Raw genomic sequence first — 21,694 nt, 5'->3', positions numbered from 1 at the left:
CAATAATACTTTGTGTCCCTCTGGTAAAAAAGTAACTGGGGATGTAGGCGCCGGCCCACATAAAAATTGTGCATCCTCCATTAGTGTCTTCGACCTCCGATCCCCCCCTTAATGTAATTTTTCCTTATTTTCCTATAACTCGATCGTCCCGTTCTTGGGTAATTATTACAGCTTTGTTGACTTTCCGTCCGCAGTAAATCAGCAACAAATTAAACTTTTTTCCATGTATGTCCAAACGAACAAGACAACTCATTATTTATGTGCCCCAAGACATTAAAAGCATAAACGGGGTGGAGCTTTATAGTTTCGCCCGAGGGGACTAAATAGCCGAAACTTTCCGGTAATAAAGAACATTTTTATCGACTACGAACCATGCAAGTAAGATTTGAAAGCAAAACTGACAAATATATCACGGCCTCGTTCCCCCGTCGACATATCGACGTTGCATTTAAATCGCGTCTTGCGACTTTATAGTCAGACATTTATATACAGGCCGATTAGATGCGGCAATTCATCTGTTTCCTCTATTAGCAGAGCTGCTGCTGTATTGGGTAATCTGTCAAGCGTTTCTCCCCTCGGTAGATAAAACGAACGGCAAAGGGGATCAGATAATCTTTGAAAATATTTGTAATGGTTCAATGATGCCATATTTCTTCCTTCAAGATTTATTAGTCACTGTCACCAAGCGAACTGGCTGTATACAATAAATAATGACTTACCGAAAAAAAAACTGGATAAAACCCATATTCTTAGCTACAACTTTTTCATAAAACGGAATTCAAAAATGTCCGAGCACAAAAACCAATTAGTTCTGACACACTTTTGTGAAATTAAAACTGTTCACCTCATAATGTCAATAATTCATTTTTTGTCAAAAATGTTTTAGCAAATAATCATATTACCTATAATAGGTATGGAGATATCGTTATGGGCTATTTTCAATTGAACCGGTGTAGCAGGAAAGTATTTATTTAACTTTCAAAGTTTTACTTCAAAACCTTAATTCTTACCTAATATACCTAATGTACCTTGGTTAAGAGAACTTATGTAATTATGTCTTAATTATGAACGATATTTAATAGAAGACATCCAACGAGTCACTTACTTAACTTAAAGTGGAATTGTAGATCCAGATCGGATAAAACTTTATGCCCAGAAATATTCTTCATTTTGAAACAAATAAATTGTATGTTACTTTTGTATATTCGTCCATAATATTTGCGATATGAACACTAGGACACTTTATTACTCTATGTATGTTAAGCATCCTTATTTTGATTATGCATTATGTCCTTATAAGATAAATAGTATAGTTAGAAGGGAGAGAAGAATGGCAGATAACTCTGGGTTATCAGTAGTGTAATCTGTTTTCTGCTAAGATTTCACAATATTTCAATATAAAATAATATAATACTTCGTATGCTATGTGCTACCTTACTACATTATCTTATAATAAAAACCGCTAAATACAATTTATTAGCTTGCAGGCTTGATATGAGACTTAATTGTAGAACACAGAAACCTCGTCTCGTAAATAAGGATGTTATGTAGTACAGTTTTTTTATACATAATAATATGTCGAAATATTCACGTAAGCAACGTCGTAGTTTGTAGCTTTTGTCGGAACGGCAGTGAAAAAAAAAACCACGGCAGTTATTAGGAAGTTCTTGTGAATCTAGCTCACAGGAGGAAATAAAAGTCAATAATCGGTCCGAACGGTAACGAAGGTAAATTCTAGCATTTCCATTATAATTTATACGATTGTCTTGACTCTTTGGAATGGCAGCAAATTTCTTAGCCTGTTTGGGATAACAGGAACTTAAAGTAAACTGTTTGGGAAAATAGTAAATTATTTTATCCTGTTTGGGATAACAGGAACCTACTGTTTGGGGTAACACTAAATTAGTTTAGTCTGTTTGGGACAACGGGAGCTTTTACTGTTTGGGATAACAGTAAATTATTTTATTCTGTTGGAACCCTGTTGGAACAACAGGAACTTAAATTTTACTGTTCGGAAGAGAGAAAAATTATTTTAGCCTGTTTGGGATAACAGGATGCATTTTTTTGTTGTTTGATTACAGAAAAATGCGTCGCTGATATTATACCAACCGAAAACCCAGGAAACAGTTTTCTTAAGCCAGAAATATTGTCTGTAATAGGAGTTGAATGAAACAAAAAAAAAATAAAAAACTTTACGGTTTTGGGTGCACTAAAGCTAAATCCGATTGTTAAAGAGGCATTAACTGAAACCGTACGTACTAGAGTCCATCGCCTAAATGTTCTGCAGGCTCGAATGGGTTCGTATTTGTCTGCCGTTGGACTAGGATTTGCTCAAAGAAATGAGCTTAAACAACATATTGAGCGAAAAAGTGATGGGTGCTATCTGCTCCCGGGCCATTCATAAGATAGAAACCATTTCGAGTAGAAATCTTGCCCCCATGAATTAAATTCAAGATTTGAAGCAGACACATCCCAACAGCTCAAAAGTTCAAAACCCTTCGTTAAGAAACCGAGGAGTGCTAGGGTCTCTTTAAACTCCAGAGGTTCAACCTCTCACAAGCAGCGCATGGGAGCACGGCGAGATAAACGTTACAAAACAGTTCCCAACAAGCAGAGCTAAAGGGTTCAATATTCCATTCCTCAGATTCGAGAGAAATACGGAAATTGATCGAAAGAAACGCGGCGTTAAAGGTAGGTGTTGTAGCAGGTAGATTCAGAAGATTCATTCGTCGTTGGAGAACACCCACTAACAATAGACATATTTTGTTTACAAACAAAATTCCATTCTTATTAAGCTCATGTCAAAATGTTGCTCTTAGAGAGCCACAATAGTCCATTAGAGAACGGGAAATAATTAGTAAGAAGGTACAGAGGTTAATTCGGACAGAAGCTAAAACCACTTAAAGTTGGAGGATCTTAAAACAATTGCTCGCTTACCCATGGCCAAAATAGGTGTGAAAGACGCACATTTTTTATTACCTATTACAACATTATAGAAAATATTTAAGATTTCGTTTTAAGGGCTGTTTTTATAAGTAAAATTCTTTGTGTTTGGAGTAAACTGTGCTCCTAGAGTGTTTACCAAATGGTAAAGCCCATTGTCGCTTTTCTACGGAGGAGTGGTTTTTGTTCCGCAATTTATTTAGACGATTTTTTGTTACTAAGTAAATCATATAATGTAAATGTAATGTAAGTCGTATAATGTCTACAGAATGTCTTAGAAACAATATCGATTCTGCAATATTTGGGCTTTATAGTTAACATCAATAAGAGTGCCTTTATTTAGGGTTTTGACAATCACATTACCAAATGACAGATGGGAAAAAGCAAAATATGTTATTAAAAATTTTAAAAAAATCTAAAATAAGAGATTTTGCAAAATTTTTGGGCACCCTGGTCTCGGCGTGTAAGCCCAGAAAATATGGATATTTGTATACGAAATTATTTGAGCGAGAGAAGCATTTAGCGCTAAGAGGGAACAATGGAAATTATAATGCAATCATGCGAATTTCCAGTCAATTAATATCGTAGATTTGTTCAAGAGGCCTACCAAACGCTACAAATTCATTAAGGCAAAACAAATATGCTGTGAAAATATTATAGGATGCGTCAAACGGGATGGGGCATTTACTGTAACAATGTCAATATCAGTACGCGCGAAATATATTCCATGGCTCTACCTTATGTAGAACAGACAATACCACCGCTATTGCTTGTATAAATCGCATATATACATATATATAAATATATATATATATATATATATATATATATATATATATATATATATATATATATATATATATATATATATATATATATATATATATATATATATATATATATATATATATATATTCTCACGTATTGATTCACGGATGGAAAAATATGATGACACTATATTCCGGGATATCATCCGTTCGCTCGTTGAACTCCGACTGGAATCCTGCATCCGACTGGAATCCTGCAAATCCTGCATCCGACTGGAATCCTGCAGACGTTTCGCCAAAATCTCACTTGGCATCTTCAATGCTCGCGCTCCGAAAACACTTCGAACACTCGTGCAGCCTGACGTATGTGGGACAGACCAACAGAAGGATTTCAGCCAGGCTCGAGGAACATCGTTTAGCCATAAGAAACAAACAAACAACATCTGCTTTGTTTCAGCACCAACATCAGACAGGCCATAAAATTGATTTCGGCACTTGCAAACAAATAGCTAATATTCCTGATTTTAGGACTAGGATTATACGAGAGGCCATCGAAATAGAAAAGTCCGGACACCTCAATACGAGAGACGACGCTCTGCATTTATCCAACACGTGGAGAACGATAATCAAACAGCAGAGCGATGCGCAGCAGCCAACGGGAACATCGCAACTACGATCGGGCGAAATTAACAACGCGACAATTCAGGGGGCGGAGCCACCTCCCCCCACGCATAAGCAGCACCGTTACCATCTCCGGCGCAGAGTATAAATACCGCACGCACCGCCGATAACCTCCCAGTGTTCGAAGTGTTTTCGGAACGCGAGCATTGAAGATGCCAAGTGAGATTTTGGCGAAACGTCTGCAGGGTTCCAGTCGGATGCAGGATTTGCAGGATTCCAGTCGGATGCAGGATTCCAGTCGGAGTTCAACGAGCGAACGGATGATATCCCGGAATATAGTGTCATCATATATATATATATATATATATATATATATATATATATATATATATATATATATATATATATATATATATATATATATATATATATATATATATATATATATATATATATATATGGCTTGTATTTTCATAATTCCTTCGAGAGGGGCATCTTCCTCATGATACATAAAAAATTTCTCTAGCAGCTTGACTGAATATAGGGCTTGCTGAACGGTTCAATCAACTTATTCATCTTCTTCTTCCTCTTGGTGCTCTTCCTCGCCCTTTCTTGCTTGTTGTAATATGGTTTCCTCTGTCAAGTCTGCTGTTGTAGGAAAATCCTGATCTATCACCATAAAATCTGGCAACTCCTCACTTGTAAACGTAATTGTTGTTTGAAACTGCTTTATCCTCTCGCTTAGTGGCTGATCATCTTCCAAGTCCTGTTCGCATTCTGTCTCGGTAATAAGTCCTGCATGAGGATAGGAGTGTTGAATTGTTTCTGCTGTCACCTCTTTCCAAGCTTTACTAATAAAGTTGACTGCGTCTAGCATAATAATGGAAAATTTGTCTTCGGACTCGATCATTAAACCATTAAAATGTTTTTCCCGTGTCGACTCTTAAGACTTTTTATTACGCTCTGGTCCATCGGCTGTAATACACTTGTTGTTTTGGCTGGAAGAAATACCAATTTAATATTCCGTAGATTTGGAATAAGTAATATTTTCGTCCCCTTTAATTCTGCCTCCCATTTCCCTAACTCCTCTTCAAAAATATGCGATGTCATCCATGCAGACTTGTTTGCCTCGTAAGTGACCGGCAAATGCTTGGTGTTAGTTAATTTTCCAATCACGACTAGCTTTCTTTTTTCTCTCCCACTCAATAGACATTACTTAATTTTAAGAACACTGCAAATAATTATTTTCGACAACGCAGAAGCTCGTATCGTAGTGCCAGATAATTAAAAAATTATTACATTTTTACCTGAATCATACCACATCATTTATCGGGCGGCCGTTCCCTAATTGCCGGTAAACTTTTAAGCAAGCTCTCTTAAGTTGGAAAGTTCCAAACGACTCCTTAAAAATATGGAAGACTTCAATTTTAGAAGCTACGTTAAAGCAATATAATTCCGGCCTGAAGCTCTGGTGGGAGTTTTGCTCTTCTGTTGTGTGGTGACCTTTTAGATTTTTTAAAGTTGCAGTTCAAAAATTCGTAGAATTTTAGAATGCAACGATGTTTTAAGGGAAGGGACCTGTTCACATCCAGCTTACCCAAATACGAAAATAAGTCGAACCCTTGTGTTGTCTTAGGTTACTTCAAACAAGTAAAAAATGTTGACATTAGCCTTCAAGTGCTTACACAAAAATGTGTAACCTTGTTGGCACTTGCAACAAGTCAATTTTATTGATCGAAATTCCTAATTAAAACAATTAACAATTAAAACATCACAAAACCTCAACCAATATTATCGATGCCCTGTTTAAAATCCGAAACACACATTTGTGTGGCCGAGACCTTTTTGACTTATCTAGATAAAACTTAAAAGTCTTAGTTTAAAACTATTAAAAAAAACTTCCGTACAGCTTCTACGCCAACGTTAAGTCGTTGGTTTAAGAGTATTTTGGGCAAGAGTATACAAAAATTCACAGGTTATAGTGTAAGGCGTGCTGTTGTGTCAGGTGCCAATAGAAAACAATTAAATTATGACACTATTCAGACGGCTGGGGCCTGGTCAAATAATTCTAAGATGCTTGCTGTATACAATACACCCGTCATTTCCGACAAAACTTTCCCACAAACAGTACTTATTTCGTAAATGTTCGGTTTTTTTTCTTTTATTTTATTTTTTGATATTTTTCTGTAACACAACCTGCTCTAAACATCTACATAACATCCTTATTTACGAGACGAGGCTTAATATAATCACAAGATCAAACGAACTTACCTAAGTGATGTTCGATCTTGATTATATGTCCTCGTCGAAGTAAATAATGTCTCAACGCTCCCATAGCCACTTATGGGTTGTAACAAAGGTTACTTTAAAATGACTGAAGCAGGTAGTAGTACGGGTGGGGAACGTCAGAAAAAATTTGGTTTTTATACTTTAAATATAGTGATCGATTACGCACTAAACTGAGATCCTTGTTTAATTCGACGAGGACTGTATATAATCAAGATCGAACATCACTTAGGTAAGTTCATTTGATCTTGTGATACGCATTAAAGAACATATTTCAATTAAGCTCTGACGAAGGTATGATTGGCGAAAAGTTTGATTTATCAACAGCCGACGAGGGAGGAATCCAGAAGATTTGTATTACAGTATTACAGTATCCTGTTTTCTTGAAAAATTAACATGGGAAATAACATTTGTAACCAGCAAAACAACAAAACTCCACGTCGTTAAAAAAAAAAGGCTACAACAAATGTATCCACTGATTAAAAATAAAATTTTTGGTTAGTTTTGGTGTGGTGTAGTTTAAGCTCCAACTTAAAGATGTCACTGTAGGTGTCCGAAATGGTCACCATTACCATCCACACACAAACGATGCCGCCTAACTGCATCACGAACTACTGATTGCAACATGTTAACTCCTCTGGAAATTTACCTGTGGGGAACACTAAAGGACGCCATTTATCGAAAAAAGCCACGTACATTGAATTAACTTTAAAACTCTGGGTATATTTTGAGAAAATACTGCCGTAAAATTGTTACATCTAAAACTGTCAGTGGCCATGTTGGTTGTTGAATGCCGTTGAATGTCAATGGCCCACCACAATATTTTCTATTTATCCTCGCTTCAAAAATTTATGTATTATCAGCATAGGCAGGGCTTCTATATACCTGCTAGCTATATGGTAGAAAGCGAGTTTTCAAATAATTCGCGCATGCGCTTATTGAATGTCCATTCCCAACATTTTTTTATGTTGGCTTCAACAGTGTCTGTAGCATATGTATGAGTATATACCACTATGTCACATATAAAATATATATCATTGTTCGATGGACCGCAGAGTAAATTGAGTATTAATATAAGGGTATACCGGGCGAAAAGAATAAATAAATTTAAAAACTTTCCAAGTATAATCTTTAGCGTGTTTTGAAAAGCACCCCCAGGAGAAATTTATGTCTAGTATTCCGATAGGGATATAAAACAACAAGATGAAGCCCCAAAAAGCACATTCGTGCATTGTATATCGCTTTCGGTGCGATGCTTGGGGTCCGCGTTCCCTTATATATTCATACACACTCCCATTTTTAAAAGCTCTAAGTAGGCAATAAAAATCGAAGTAAAGTGAACACGCCTCGGAACATGAATATATCATTTATCCCATTTTCCATTATTTTCGAAGTATCGTATATTAATAATTGCGTTGATCTGATAATTTTACTTTTTAAAATATGGGCCATAAATGGCGGAGCCGAACTATTATTATATTACGAGGAGATATATGATAACATCCAACATTTTAAAACTCTAACAGCGTTACATTTTTTTACCTTCCTTGGCTTGTCCTTAGTGATTTGAAAAAAAAAATCTTTTAGGTTATCAATGCTTCAGAACCAGTTTAGGAGAAACAAAAGATGTTTGGCGTAGCCAATGAGTATTCTATTTCATCACGCACCCTCCTCTTTGACAAAACTTACCGAGTCTTAGCTAATTTTATCAATATTATAAAAAATATTTGCTGCAACGCAGCGGCCCTGTTTTAAGTGTAAATTGTTATCTATCATTATTTAATGTATATGTGTACTTTATAACAAATTATTATGCATTTGTGATGTCCATTTTACATATTACCCTCATCAAGATATACGCGAATGCAATACTTAGCAATTCGGGGAATTGCAATAAAAATATTCACTCCATTTAGTTTTCAGAACGATAGCATGGCGATGTAAAGCACAATATAAATAAATACATACAAATTTCATACTTTTTTAAAATTATTTGGGTATAGGTACTCTCCCATACGTCCAGCCCAAGTTTACATAATCCCTTTTTAAGGAATACAGCTCATTTAATTTTTATCTTAAAAACAAAAACTTAAAATTGAACATATAGGAAGAATAAGCAGCCTGCTAAATAAACTCCATTTTTATCATCGTTTGAAAGACACAAGTGCTTATAGATTCGACTTATTTTTTGCAGGTTTTTGAAATGTGACTGATCAATGGGAACATTCGAAAGGAGTAACACTAAATATGTATATTATCTATTTATTTGCTTGGTAGTGAATTGAAAGTACAGAGTTTTCTCCACACTGTCTCTTAATGGCAAGACAGTATTAACTGAGTGGTAAGGGTGAGTCAAAAAGAGGAAATAAATGACAGATCTTTTGGGTGAAAATATTGAGACTTTTATTATCCCACGTTTTTATTTTCGCTACCGGCGGTAATACCGCATATTAAATTTTATTTCATAAATAACATTTTATTTATAAACCTCGCAGTTTTTCACATGTTTTGTTGAAACTTTGTATTTTAGGTTAATTTTGTTTATAATTAGCTCTGCCATATTTTCACTATAGTCATATAGCCTATAGTCATAAAACTTGTTTATTAAACGCCTTATTTTGCGTTTAAGTTTTTCTCTCTTGTTTATTTTTATATTACAAGTTAAAACATTACTGTTAGTAAATAAAACATATTATTATTTAAATTCGCAATCACAAAAAATCATTAAGTACGACAATAAGGCCTATTGCATTAAATTCTAAACCCGAAACAAAAGAGAACTTAACACCTTGTTTCTAGATAGAAGGTGTAAAGAATTTGAAAAAACTGCGAATAATAAAAACATCATTTTTTAAATAAAATTCATGGATATCTGACGCGAAATTTTTTTGTAGTACTTTGGCACGAAAATGAAAAGAATGAAAATTCATATTCGTTACGAACTTTTAAGCGGGTGTGCGTGCATTTCTTATGCTTTGTGCTTTGCTTTTTGCCTAAATATGTCCTTAACAAATTGGCCTATATATTCATCCCTCTAATAAAGTAGGCGGTACATTTTTGAAAAAATCACTAACCAAACCGGTTAATAGTAATAACTAACCATGTTGTGTTCATATAATTTTTGTTTCTAATTTAACACACAGCACTAATTACCATTTAACTGTGAAACCCAATCCGAAATTGCGCTTGTGCATAGACACATAGCCTAAATATGTCCTTAACAAATTGGCCTATATATTCATCCCTCTAATAAAGTAGGCGGGACATTTTTGAAAAAATCACTAACCAAACCGGTTAATAGTAATAACTAACCATGTTGTGTTCATATAATTTTTGTTTCTAATTTAACACACAGCACTAATTACCATTTAACTGTGAAACCCAATCCGAAATTGCGCTTGTGCATAGACACTTAATTTTTAGGAATATGTCAGCCGCATTAATGTAATCTGAATTAGCACAGAACACCATTTACATCGATAATCAGATCGAATTGCAATAATCTCGATTAACTTAAAGCCAATGATTGCGTTTACCGACTAATAGAGAGCGAGTTGCATAATGAAAAGCAATAACACATCAGAGTGAATATTAGATTTTTTTGATTTTTTTCTGATACAAAATTAAATGAATAATTACAAAATACATTTAACCGTGAAGCAAATCAACGAAAACTAAAAACTAATTTTGTAAAGCAAATTATTACATAACTATTACAGCCTAGAAACTATCTTTTTTTAATAACATAAAAATTTTATTTTTACTAATTCGGAAATAATTAATAATAATAAATAATTAAAATAGCAACTATAAAAGTGACACGGAAAATAGAAATCGACATTTATTCATAGATTTCGAAATAAAAGACAGCTCCCGATTATTAAACGGTAGTTTTAACTGTGATTACGCGGCGTAAAACTTAACTTAATCTTCGGTAATGAAAAAGAAAAATTCAATGCACTACTGTAGACCTACTATAATAGCATCTACACGAATCCTTTTTAAGAATTATGACCATATTTGTTATTTTTTCCCAGTTTTCTTTTTTAACAAGTAAAAAAATAATATACTATGCAACAAGTGAAGTAAACGGCATTTGAGTCACGAGATTATTTGGCACGAGCAAACCGAGTGCTTAATGGAACAGTTACTTAAAAAGTTTACCAAACGTGTTGCATACTACACTTTTTCTACGACCATTAGTTTGTGTGTGAATTTTTGCAAAACAACACGAATACATTCAAGCCGTGTGATAAACTATCCGAAAACATATCCGGTACCCCGCTCCCAAACCAGTGCGGTAATATCCCGGACATGTCCGAAGGGATCCGTGGGACAAGAAACTCACGTGGTAAAGTGAGGTGTATAATTAGGTATTTTACAGAAGGGAGTAGAAAACAGTATATTATGCAACAAGTGCGGTAAACGGCATTTGACATACGAGTTTATTTGACACGAGCGGAGCGCAGTGGAACGAGTGTTTAATAAACGCGTGATTTAAAAAGTTTACAGAACGTGTTGCATAATACACTTTTTCTACAACCGTTAGTTTGGGTACATTTTCGCAAAACAACACGAATATATTCACTGACATGACCGTCAGAATTGACAAACGTCAAAATTCAAAGCATGGGAAATATCCCCGAAAACATCCGATTGCTCCCAAACCCGTGCGGTAAAATCCCGGAAATGTCCGAAGTGGCTCGGATTCGTAGGAAACAAAACTGACGTTTGCCGCATGCTAAATCGGTGTGTAATTAGGTATTTTACGGACGGGAGTAGAAAAAATCGAGGAAAAGCATGAAAATACTTGCATTAACGAATTTAATCAACTAGTATTGTTCACGGGGAAGTTTTTATTTATTTATTTATGACTAAAATTAAAATATATTCTATTTTTTTTTTCATAAAATTTGTGTTTATCGCCGAGCGAGAGGTACAAATTTGCGCTTTCTTCTGCAAGTTTTTTTCTTTAGAGAAGAATCTAACATTGCGATTATAAGCAAGTATTACTTTATTTTTAAATTTGTCTTCTTTGCAAATGTTTTGTTAGATATAATATTAATGTCGCTAGTTGAATGAAGCACAGTAAGGATTATTTTCTTTGTATTTGTGTTTACATTACCATTTATTTCGATGGTAGCGATTATTACTAAGGGAAAAACGGAACCGAGAAGCAGTCCGCACCCAAATTTATCCATTGCCATCGATGCAAAAGATAATGAAAAAACATTTTTCATTTTTTCTAATAACGCAATATTGTCGAAAAATTTATTTTACTCGGAACGGATAGACTGTGTCCTCTAGCCGATACTGGTTGATATTGCAAATTGATTTTTACATGGTAAGAACAATTTGCGTAAATAGTATGTATTGGCAAACAAGTCGCTCAAGAACGATAAATGCGAAGCAAAGATAAACCCCGAAACCAATTTCAATGAATGCAATAGCGGCGTCGATAATGCCGAATCAAGTGCTCTCAATATTGCGATATAGGAATTATCCCTGCATCTGCTCGTCTGCAACGTCGCGTCTTTTTAAAGTAGATCAGATGGCTTTACCGATAAAAAAAACAAATAAAAAGATGTTGGTTATTTCGAATAGATTCATTTTTTCCCTTATTCAAATTTTCTGACGCACTTTTGGTTTTTTTTTTTAAATTTTTCCTCTCACATTTCATGTATTTATTCTGAGGGGCATATGATTAAACTAATTTTAACACTGCTCAAGTTCTTCAGAACCAAATTTTGAAACAGGGCATTGTTGAAAATTTTGCATTTTGGGACCCGTTATAAAATAGTAATTAAAAAAAATTCGTAGAACACAGTGCTGTAGATAACTTTTGTTATATATTTACTTTTTTTTACCTGAAATGCCCTGTATATTTATTATAGATTACTTCTTTGAGGATTTATGGATAGCTACATGCCTTCAAAAATCCTCTAAACTATATAGCCCACTTTTTGGGGACCTTCAAAAATTAAGCGCTAATTTTTTGAATGCCTGTTATTATCGATTTACGCCAAATCAAACTGGAACTAGTGTTGGGCACTCGACATCGGCATAATGCAAATGTTGAACTGTATTACATGATGATACTTAAATTTATCCAATATCTTCTGAGCGTCCGTTTTTAGCATACCAATTTGCCTGCTTACCGCAGATATCTCAAAATACGATTTGGATTCGTAACAAGAACAAATTTATAATCATAATAAATATTTTCATAGTCACAATAGCGTATTTACCTTTGTAAAATTAATTCCGCAGCTTCTTCAGAATTTACATTACTCTGCATAAAACATACCGGCATATTAATTCATATTTCATACCTGTCACTATTCAAACAAACTGATAAATATAAAAAAATAAATTGCTGTATAAAGTAAAAGTGGATCCAAAAATCGATAAGACATATCAACATTTAGTTATAAATAAAAATGCATATTATGCAAATTAAAAATCTATAAAAGTAATATTTTATTTTTTCGATAAGTTCTTGTTGGTTAGCCTTGCGAAAAAGTAGCACACTCCCGCGGGAACCGTAAATGGGATACCGTGGTTTCTGGTGTCCTATAATAATAATGTACTATAGGTTTAAGTTACTTTAGGTTACTTTTCATAAAACACTCTCAGTTATAATTAATAATGCGATATGTTCTAATTTCCTAACATTCATTAGCAAACAAATTAAATCAAACTAATATCAGACAAACGAGACGACAATCCAAATGACAGACCGACAAAGTAACGACAATACGTGACCAAAACAATAACATTCAAAATACATCAATTAAAGTTTATTTTTATTATTTACTGCAAACATTTTTGGGTAAACGTAATAAAGCAATGGAAATTTTCAGAAAGACGGCGAGTAAAAGTTTGTGAGAGGTCAGATGGTTTTTAGGTAGATTTTAAGAGGCATTCTTCTGTTAGTTCTAAAGGAGAAAACATCCGTGGTGTGAGAGTATTAAATGTAATTGAAAGTGACTGTCTCTTCGAAAAATAAAAGTGGGATTACAAGAAAAAACCCGAGTGTCAATTATTCTTCGTAATATTAGAAGAAATAGATATGCAAGCATCCTGATTTCATCACACTGGAACTGGTTACACATTTGCGACTGATAAGATATTTCCGGAATATGTTAGCCATAGTATTTTGAAGTTTATCAGTTTTGACAGTTCACATCACAAAAAGTAATGGTCCTAGAAAAACTAAAGTATACAACTCGTTGATAAAGATCTTCGGCCGCTCGTTTATTAAGCACTTGCAAGCTCGTGACTAAAACAGCGTTTATAAAAATAACCAGCTATTATGAAATGAATACAAAAACAAACATAGGAGTAAATAACACCTTACTGCTAGCTATGAAGACATAAAATACGGTTCCCAAAATATAAAATTTAGACTGTATTGTAGGATTCTATTGAGCAGAGTTTGGCAGAAAACTTGCTGGTATATATTATTGTATTGTTTTATAGTAATAGAGAAATGTAATTCTTGAAATTGTTTAAAAGTTTGTCTTGATATGGTAAAATTTAAGTAATAAAATAAATACCGCTAAATGCTTAAAACTTTTCCGAGACGAAGAGTTGTATCCAAAACATGAGAAAACTGCCATGAAAACATTTTAAAAATTTCTAATATGTCATGTTTAACTGATATTAATAAACCTTGAAATCATTGCCATTTAAATATCGTGTACTTTAATAATTAAAAAGTACTTTACCTCCATTTAAAATACTATGACACGTCGGTAGAAGATACAGAAGCGACAAAAGCGGCCCGACAAATTCCATAGCAAAAAAATGTATCAGCCTTCACTTGCACCAAAGCTTTAATCACTTCATGGCGGAAGCAGCACTAGCAGATTTAAAAACGTTTTACGAGAGAAGCGTTCTCCGAAATTCCGCCTCGAACCTCATCAGTTTATAAAATATTTCGAAAAAATTAAAAACCCGCAAAAAAATTCAAATCTCCCTCGATACTGGCGGGAACGCCGATTGCAGTGAACATGTGACTGGCAACGTGCTTTACGCGATATAACCAACGTAAGCTCATCCGAAATTCCGCACTGTTGCCACCGCATTCGTCGGTGGTTAGCTGAAAGCTGAAACTCTCTCCCGCGTAGTTGTCAGTGACTTCTGAAACATTTGCTATCTTGCTCATTTTGCGGTCGTAACCGAACAATTTGCATTCGACGATCGGCGGTTGGAGACATGGGCGTTCGTAAGGGAGCGCAACAGAGCTTTGGGAATTGTTACTTATTTAAAAAGGCGGGATAAAAGGCGCGCGGAAGAGCCTCATATAAACAAGACATTTTTATTCTCCGGTTAAAGGGAAATGAAAGTGAATTATTTCCTTTTTAAATTTTGTATTGTGCCTGCTGTGCTACGTGAGTAAGAGGGCGAAGAATATTTTCCCCTTTTTTTTGTGCATTAATATGTTTTGCATCCTCCGATTCAACTGTGATGGGAAAAGACAATATTTTTGGAATGGAATTTTTTTATTTATCAACATCAAACAACAACATTTTTTTTAATTATTCTGGCCTGGTATTGCAATACCACAACATAACTAGTATCCTGTACGTTCGAATTATAAAACATTGACGACTCTCTAAGCTTCAATTCAATTCAAAAATTATAATAGAAAGAAAAGCTTTTCAAAATCATTATCGGTTACATAAAATTTTATACTAAGATATTCTTATGATTCTCCATATTAGTCAATTCTGGGCAAGTGGTAAGCTATAAATAAATGTCTTAAGGAGAACACATTACGCTTTGACAAATAAAATTCCCATTTAAATAATAAAAATATCAAAATATCAATTGGAACAAAAACTTATAATGGAGGGAGTGGAAAAAGCAAAGTGGCACAATGGCCTGACCCGTACGGAAAAGATATACTTTACTCACTAGTACTAAAAATAGCAATCGGTTTTGAATTACAGTTCATGACAAAATGGTGAACAATCAGATTTCAATCATTAATGTAAATACTTGTCTCATTTTTGATTATATCATTTGAGGTTCGTCGTCTTTTCCAGCATTAAAATACAATACGTATTGGGTAATTTTCACCGGCCGGTGCCAATCTAACATTTGATATTTCTTTAAAAAGTAATAAAATTCACGCTAAAAAGCTCAGGGTTAGGCACAGCATTTTTTAATCGAAAAGACCGAAATAATATGACCAAAGGAAATCCCTAGGCAAATGATTATGTCCAAAATTTTGTTATACCTTCGGATATATAATTAGTATGTATTTTATGCCACAAGTTTAATAAACGATACTTTAATCACGAGTTTGATTTGGCACTAGCAGAGCAGGTGCTTAATAAACGAATGACTGAAGAAGTTTATCAACGTGTTGAATACTATATCTTTTCGACGACAATTATTAGTACACTTTTTCAAAACCCCACTGATGTATTCGAACGGCAATTTTGGTTGTTGAACGATGCTACAGCTTATTGGTTGGAAACGAAATATCAAATAACCGCGCATGCGCTTCAAAAGTTGCCGTATTATAAACATGAATCAATCCTATATGGTGGACTCGAGACCATGCTTAACGTTAATGCGTTACCGAGGAGGATGTCATAATAAATGCCACTTTGCGTGTGCTTGATCAGTATTTGCGTTATTTTATGACACTTTGTAGGTTTCTTAGTAGATGACGCTAGTAATCCCAAAAACAAGAATTTATCGCACTCTTTGTGAATCACATTTGTGAAAGTTAGCCATATAAAATATATACTATATTATATATATAATATATACTATATAACTCTGTGGATAATCTACATAAAACTTTATGTTTGCAATAATTATAGTTAGATAGATTTCTTTATTTTATTTGTTGATGAGACACATATTTTGAACCGCTTCTGTCTGAGAATTTCAGGCAAAACCATATAGCGATTAGATAAAATATGGTGGTCCTACTTCAGTAATAATTGTTGCGCCGCAAACGGTATTGATGTTTTCGTAAAGAAGGGAATAATCATTTCACCCACTAACCTGCATTTTGCGGTATTTTCTTTCTATACGATTTTCACAAACATCACCTTTCCAGAACGTTTAACGAGATCTAGGCATATTTTGAGAAAATACTGCTGTAAAAATAGACATCCAAACTTGACATATGAAGTTGTACCTTCTGAAAAATGTTTTCATAGTTGCGTCATAAGTTCCGATATTATTGACTTAGACGGGCCCTCTCTATATATCTCTAATAGCTAGATGGGCAAAATCCTAGTTACTGATTGAGAACGAAAATTTATAGAAATTTGCTAGATCGTTAATTATTTCTGACTCAAGTTCTTATGAAAATTTTGAAAGCTGCAATCTGATCTTTCGAACTGCTAGTAGTAAGTAAATTCAAAAAATCTGTATGGAATAACAATTTTTTGGTAATTATAAAATATATATAATATTAATATGCTATATATAACACTAAAGAAAACAAAAAAATAGTAACGCAAAACTAAAAAAGAGTGTATAATTTATTTTTCAAAGATATTAACTTGCTAGTTGATAGTTTGACGATGGCAATGCGGCTAGGTTTTTTATTTGAAAATTCTAATATTTCTGCAACAATAACAGCTATTGATGAAGACCCTGAATACCTGATATAAAATTGCTGTTTACCTGGTTAGTTTCGAAATCTAATTGCAGCATTAAATACCACAAAAACAGGAACTGAAAATTTTTAGGGGGTTAATTGGGGTGGAGTTTTATGCCACTTATTTTTAAATTTATTTTGATATAGGATACAAATTGTAGCCATTTTTCACAATATTTGCAATCTTTTTAATTAAATTAATTAATTAAAGTCCTTCACCCTCCACTACAGATTACACTATCCAGTAAAATAAAAGTGACAAAGTGTAAAATTTTTGAAGAAAATGCTTTGAAAGTGTATGGTTATTTATTGTCTACCTTTTCCACTTTCTGTTATTAATTTTTCTATTTTTTTTAACAGTGTAGTGTAGTGTGTAGGATATTTTTTAAAGAATGCACCTTTTAAGTATAATTAATCAAAATACAATGTGTTTACAAATTTTTATTTGGTGTCAAACATTATTACTAATCAAATGGATCATAAAAATATTTGATTTATTGGTTCTACTGAGATACTGCTATAGTGTTTGTTAAATCTGAGTTTGCAGAACTATCGTTTTTCACATTTACTGGTACTTGGTGCCCTTTTTTATTTTGATGCTTTTTTAAACTTCCTCGATCATGATATCCATTATTACACACTTCACAGAGATAAGGTGATTCTCCAGTATGAATTCGCAAATGAATCTGGAAAATAATTGCTGCATAAATACATTCTCAGCTAAGAAAAAGATAAGCCATAAAAAGATCATTACCTTCCAATGAGATCTATAGTTAAAACATTTTCTACAGTAAATGCATTCATAGGGTTTCTTTCCTGAATGTAATCTCTTGTGTACTTCCATGTAGGCTTTGGTAGTAAAAAATTTGAGGCAAACATCACACTGGTGTGGTTTGGGTCTTCTGTCTAGATGATTAAGGGCATGTCTATCCAATGATCCTTTTTGTATGAATTTTTTTCCACAGTTATTGCAGGTAAATGGTTTTTCTCCTAAAACATACATAACAATAAATTCAAAAGCAAATGATTTATTTCATTTCATCATTATACCTGTATGCACTCTTAGGTGGTTATCTAAATTTGCTTTAATATAAAAACTTTTGCCGCAATAATCACATAAATATATTTTATTTGATTTGTCAATTGTTGTAGGTCCATTCTTTTTATGACTAATAAGCCTTCCATTATGCTTTCGCAAATGCTTTTCGTACCCAGACCTGCTTGCATATGTTTTGCCACATTCATCACAGCTCAAGTTCAATCGCACTCTCTTTTCTGTATAACAGTCTTTTTTTGTCACTAAACCAAGGGCTAACTTGTGCCTGTAAATATGGATATACAGCTTTGAATGAAATTTAAATTTCTTGCCACAATAGGTACAAACATATGGAGTTTTGCCACTATGGATATTCATATGTTCAGCTTTCTGCCTCTGAGTTCCGTATTCTATATTTTTCAGTAAAAAAAGAATTATAAAAATTTCATGTAACCTAAAATAATTAATGGCAATATCATACCTTTATTGCACACTTCACATTTGTGAATTCTAAAAGTGTGTGGCCTACATTTTTGTTGTTGCACATAGTGCTTTCCTAGGGTAGATTTATTTTTAAACAACTTTTTGCAATTTTTACAAAATATATTAACTGTTCTATCATCTTCTAGCAGAGTAGTTTTTTGGATGTGCTTTTTGTCAGGTTTAACATCAGTAACTTCACATACTTCAGTTTTTAATTCATGAAACATATCAGATACATTATCATTGATATCTTCAAATTCTTTATTACGTAAAATCTTTGCTAATTGATCATTAGCTTCCTTACACCTTCGAATGTAGAGAAGTATACCCTCTATCTGTTTTGCACAAGTATTACAAATAATTTTGGGAAAATGGTCATCTTTTTTTGCCTACAAGCAAATTTATATAGGTAAAGTTTAATTTACTTAAATACTGGTAGACCCGTTTTGTCTACTTACTGGAAGTTCGAGAAAAGTCAAAAACCTAGCTATATTGTCCTGAAAAATTGATTGTCCATCATTTGAACTATGTAAGCATAGGCGACAAATCTGAGAAAAATTTTCAAAAGTTGGGATAACATCCATGGTCTCCCTGTGGTTACAAAAAAATACCACGAATTTCTTTATTGGTTTACCATCGTCCTTGAAGTGGTTATTTATTTCCAAGGAAGGAAAAAAAACATATAGGATTTTGAACTTTCATTGAAAATATTGAGAACCCAAACAGGCTTTTAAATTTCTTGTTCATTAATTATATATTTTCTTCTTCTCCAAATTGGACAGAATAATGGACAAAGAACCACTATCTCTCTCCCATTCTGGTGTATTCTTGGGAATTTTTGTTTCCAATATCTAAAATTTCCAAGTTACCAATTTTGCCTAATTTGATTTTTCCTTGGATTGAAGTGTCAACATAAACATGTTTACAGAGGCAAGGGAAGGTAGCAAATTTAAAGAAATTAAGTTAGAGTAAAATTGAAAAATAGCTGCGGCATATCTCTATTTTGAATACTCGTTTAAGATGAATGAACATGTAAACATCACTTACAAAGACTTTCCATATATTTGTCGTATCTGTTTGACTGTGGGAGATTTGAAACCAATAGTGGATTCTACAAGCCTGAAAATTTTTAATATTGTGACTGAAATCGAGGTAATGCTTTATACTTATGATTTTATAGTTTGAACTGCATATTTTCATGCTAGATTAAGGAAGATGATGACCTTCCAAAGAATTTGTGTGTGCAGTGTATGCAGTTTCTCCATGATATTTTAGATTTTGCAAATAAGTGCAAAAATAGTGATGGTCTTTTGAAATCAGCATTGGAGAAAGAAAAAAATAAAGATTGTATGTATGTATATGTTAGTTAACTTTTGTATCAAATTTGTTATTTTGCAGATAAATCAGATTCCAATGACAACTTTGATGAAGATTATCAATGTGAAGATGATGATGAAGACGATGAAGTAAAATCTGAAGATTTAAATTTCCATATTAAGGAAGAAGATGATGACTGGAACTGCAAAAAAATTGTCAAAAAGAAACGAGGTAGAAAGAGAAAAGTTCTAAAGGAAAAACCAATACGCCAGGCTCGGAAAAGAGGGCCAAAACCCAAGCATATTGACTCAGAGAATGAAGAAAATCTAGATGATTCCAGCAGCAAAATACCAGTGTGTTCTGCATGCTGTAATACATTTACCAGTAAAGCAAAATTATGTCAACACTACAAAGAAAATGAGTCATGTCGTCCAAAAAATTTCAAGTTATTTAAATGTGAAGTCTGTGAAAAGGGTTAAACATCTCTCTTTTAATAATTGATTGTTGCTCTGATAATTAGTATTTTAGAATTTTCAACAATAAGAAGAAGAAATGAACACATGAACATCCACACAGGTGAAACCCCATACATTTGTACTTACTGTGGAAAAGGGTTTCAGTTATATCCAGCACACTTTAAACACGTCTATAGGCATCGTTTAGCTCTTGGAGAAGTTGAACTAAAGCCAGGCTATACTGAAAAACGGGTCCGGCTAAATTTAAAATGTGACCTGTGCCCTAAAGTATTTGCAAGCAGGTCTGGATTTGCAAATCACCTACTAATTCATCAAGGTGTGAAAATACAATACAAAAAAAGGACTAAGAAAGAAGGAGAGGTTAAATTGAAAAATTACCTTTGCAACTACTGTGCCAAAAGTTTTCATACAAAGGTGCAGCTCGATGGGCACATTAGGGGCCATACAGGTATAGATTTGTCAATTAATTTTAAAACATATTTTTACATGTTGTTTTTAATTAGGAGAAAGACCTTTCAGTTGCAGTTTCTGTGGTAAATATTTTAAAACAAAGGCAGCTCTGAAAACCCATGAGCAAAACCATCTTGGCACCACCCCAAAGAGATTCGAGTGCGATATTTGCAACAAACCGTTTTCTTTAAAGGCCCATTATGAAGTGCACAAAAGGACCCACACCGGTGAAAAACCATTTTCGTGTCATTTTTGCGGAAAATGTTTTAACTATAGGGGGACTTGGAGAGTGAGTTTTCCGGCTTCTACAGATAAAAATAACATTCAATTATTCATAAAATGGTTATTTTTACACAAACTAACCTTAAATTCCTTTTAGATACATCTAAGGATACATACGGGTGAAACACCTTATGCCTGTCCCGTGTGTGGTAACAGATATCATGATAAAAGCAGCCTAAATAAACATCAGAAAAAAAAGAACCATGAGGGTAAAGCTATTGTCCAAGAGAAACTTTTACTCTGATAGATACAGATTATATATTTTGAAAACAATAGAAGCAGGTGAAGGTGAAAGTGATGGTGTAATTGTAAATTAATGTGTGCTTGTAGATAGTTTCTAGTAATTATTATTAAGGAGAACTTATTGTTATGTGCAGTGAGTTTAGTGAATAAAATTAAT

The 21,694-nt window shown here is 33.6% G+C and overlaps 3 protein-coding genes across 7 annotated transcripts in view; 1 reads left to right on the top strand and 2 right to left on the bottom strand.

Annotated features, from left to right (window-relative positions):
* LOC132700432 (neurotrimin-like) overlaps positions 1-16,729 on the bottom strand; it is a 152,112-nt gene extending 135,383 nt beyond the window's left edge. Inside the window, exon 1 of one of the 2 annotated variants that reach the window (XM_060667751.1) lies at positions 16,647-16,729. Coding sequence is in view for 1 of the 2 variants with exons in the window: in XM_060667750.1 (XP_060523733.1) it covers positions 14,348-14,417 (70 nt within the window). In the remaining variant the exon portion in view is untranslated. Of the gene's footprint in view, positions 1-14,347; positions 14,730-16,646 lie in introns of those variants that run through there. The other variant, XM_060667750.1, reaches the window with a different exon arrangement.
* Positions 16,730-17,659: 930 nt separating this feature from the next.
* Positions 17,660-19,536, bottom strand: LOC132701304 (zinc finger protein 239-like). 3 transcript variants are annotated; one of them, XM_060669110.1, is made up of 6 exons: positions 19,381-19,520; positions 19,228-19,317; positions 18,768-19,158; positions 18,301-18,696; positions 18,005-18,240; positions 17,660-17,936 (listed from the first exon to the last, which is right to left on the bottom strand). In XM_060669110.1, exons 3-6 carry the CDS (start codon positions 18,994-18,996, stop codon positions 17,754-17,756), a joined length of 1,044 nt encoding a protein of 347 aa, XP_060525093.1. In that variant the 5' UTR covers positions 18,997-19,158; positions 19,228-19,317; positions 19,381-19,520; the 3' UTR covers positions 17,660-17,753. The 3 variants fall into 3 exon arrangements, with proteins under 3 accessions (XP_060525093.1, XP_060525092.1, XP_060525091.1); XM_060669109.1 differs by having other exon boundaries at positions 19,404-19,519; XM_060669108.1 differs by having other exon boundaries at positions 19,228-19,536.
* Positions 19,537-19,673: 137 nt separating this feature from the next.
* LOC132701303 (zinc finger protein 624-like) lies at positions 19,674-21,694 on the top strand. Of its 2 annotated transcripts, XM_060669107.1 has the most exons (7): positions 19,675-19,731; positions 19,790-19,921; positions 19,975-20,116; positions 20,168-20,560; positions 20,615-21,010; positions 21,066-21,301; positions 21,392-21,694. In XM_060669107.1, exons 2-7 carry the CDS (start codon positions 19,790-19,792, stop codon positions 21,536-21,538), a joined length of 1,446 nt encoding a protein of 481 aa, XP_060525090.1. In that variant the 5' UTR covers positions 19,675-19,731; the 3' UTR covers positions 21,539-21,694. The 2 variants fall into 2 exon arrangements, with proteins under 2 accessions (XP_060525089.1, XP_060525090.1); XM_060669106.1 differs by having other exon boundaries at positions 19,674-19,921.

Source organism: Cylas formicarius, unplaced genomic scaffold (genome assembly GCF_029955315.1).
Source record: "Cylas formicarius isolate icCylForm1 unplaced genomic scaffold, icCylForm1.1 PGA_scaffold_4__25_contigs__length_36172078, whole genome shotgun sequence".
Taxonomy (NCBI): Eukaryota; Metazoa; Arthropoda; class Insecta; order Coleoptera; family Brentidae; genus Cylas; species Cylas formicarius.
The sequence above is the reverse complement of the archived record's forward strand: the minus strand, read 5'-3'. Positions and strand labels throughout refer to the sequence as shown.

Bases quoted from the DNA above. Each gene is read 5' to 3' on its own strand.
- LOC132701304 (XM_060669108.1), bottom strand. From the start codon at position 19,353: ATGGATGTTATCCCAACTTTTGAAAATTTTTCTCAGATTTGTCGCCTA. The intron at 19,159-19,227 runs GTAAGTAGACAA...ATTTGCTTGTAG, and splicing joins TGACTTTTCTCGAACTTCCA to GCAAAAAAAGATGACCATTT. The intron at 18,697-18,767 runs GTATGATATTGC...TGAAAAATATAG, and splicing joins ATGTGAAGTGTGCAATAAAG to AATACGGAACTCAGAGGCAG.
- LOC132701303 (XM_060669106.1), top strand. From the start codon at position 19,790: ATGAATGAACATGTAAACATCACTTACAAAGACTTTCCATATATTTGT. The intron at 21,011-21,065 runs GTATAGATTTGT...GTTTTTAATTAG, and splicing joins GCACATTAGGGGCCATACAG to GAGAAAGACCTTTCAGTTGC. The intron at 21,302-21,391 runs GTGAGTTTTCCG...AATTCCTTTTAG, and splicing joins ACTATAGGGGGACTTGGAGA to ATACATCTAAGGATACATAC.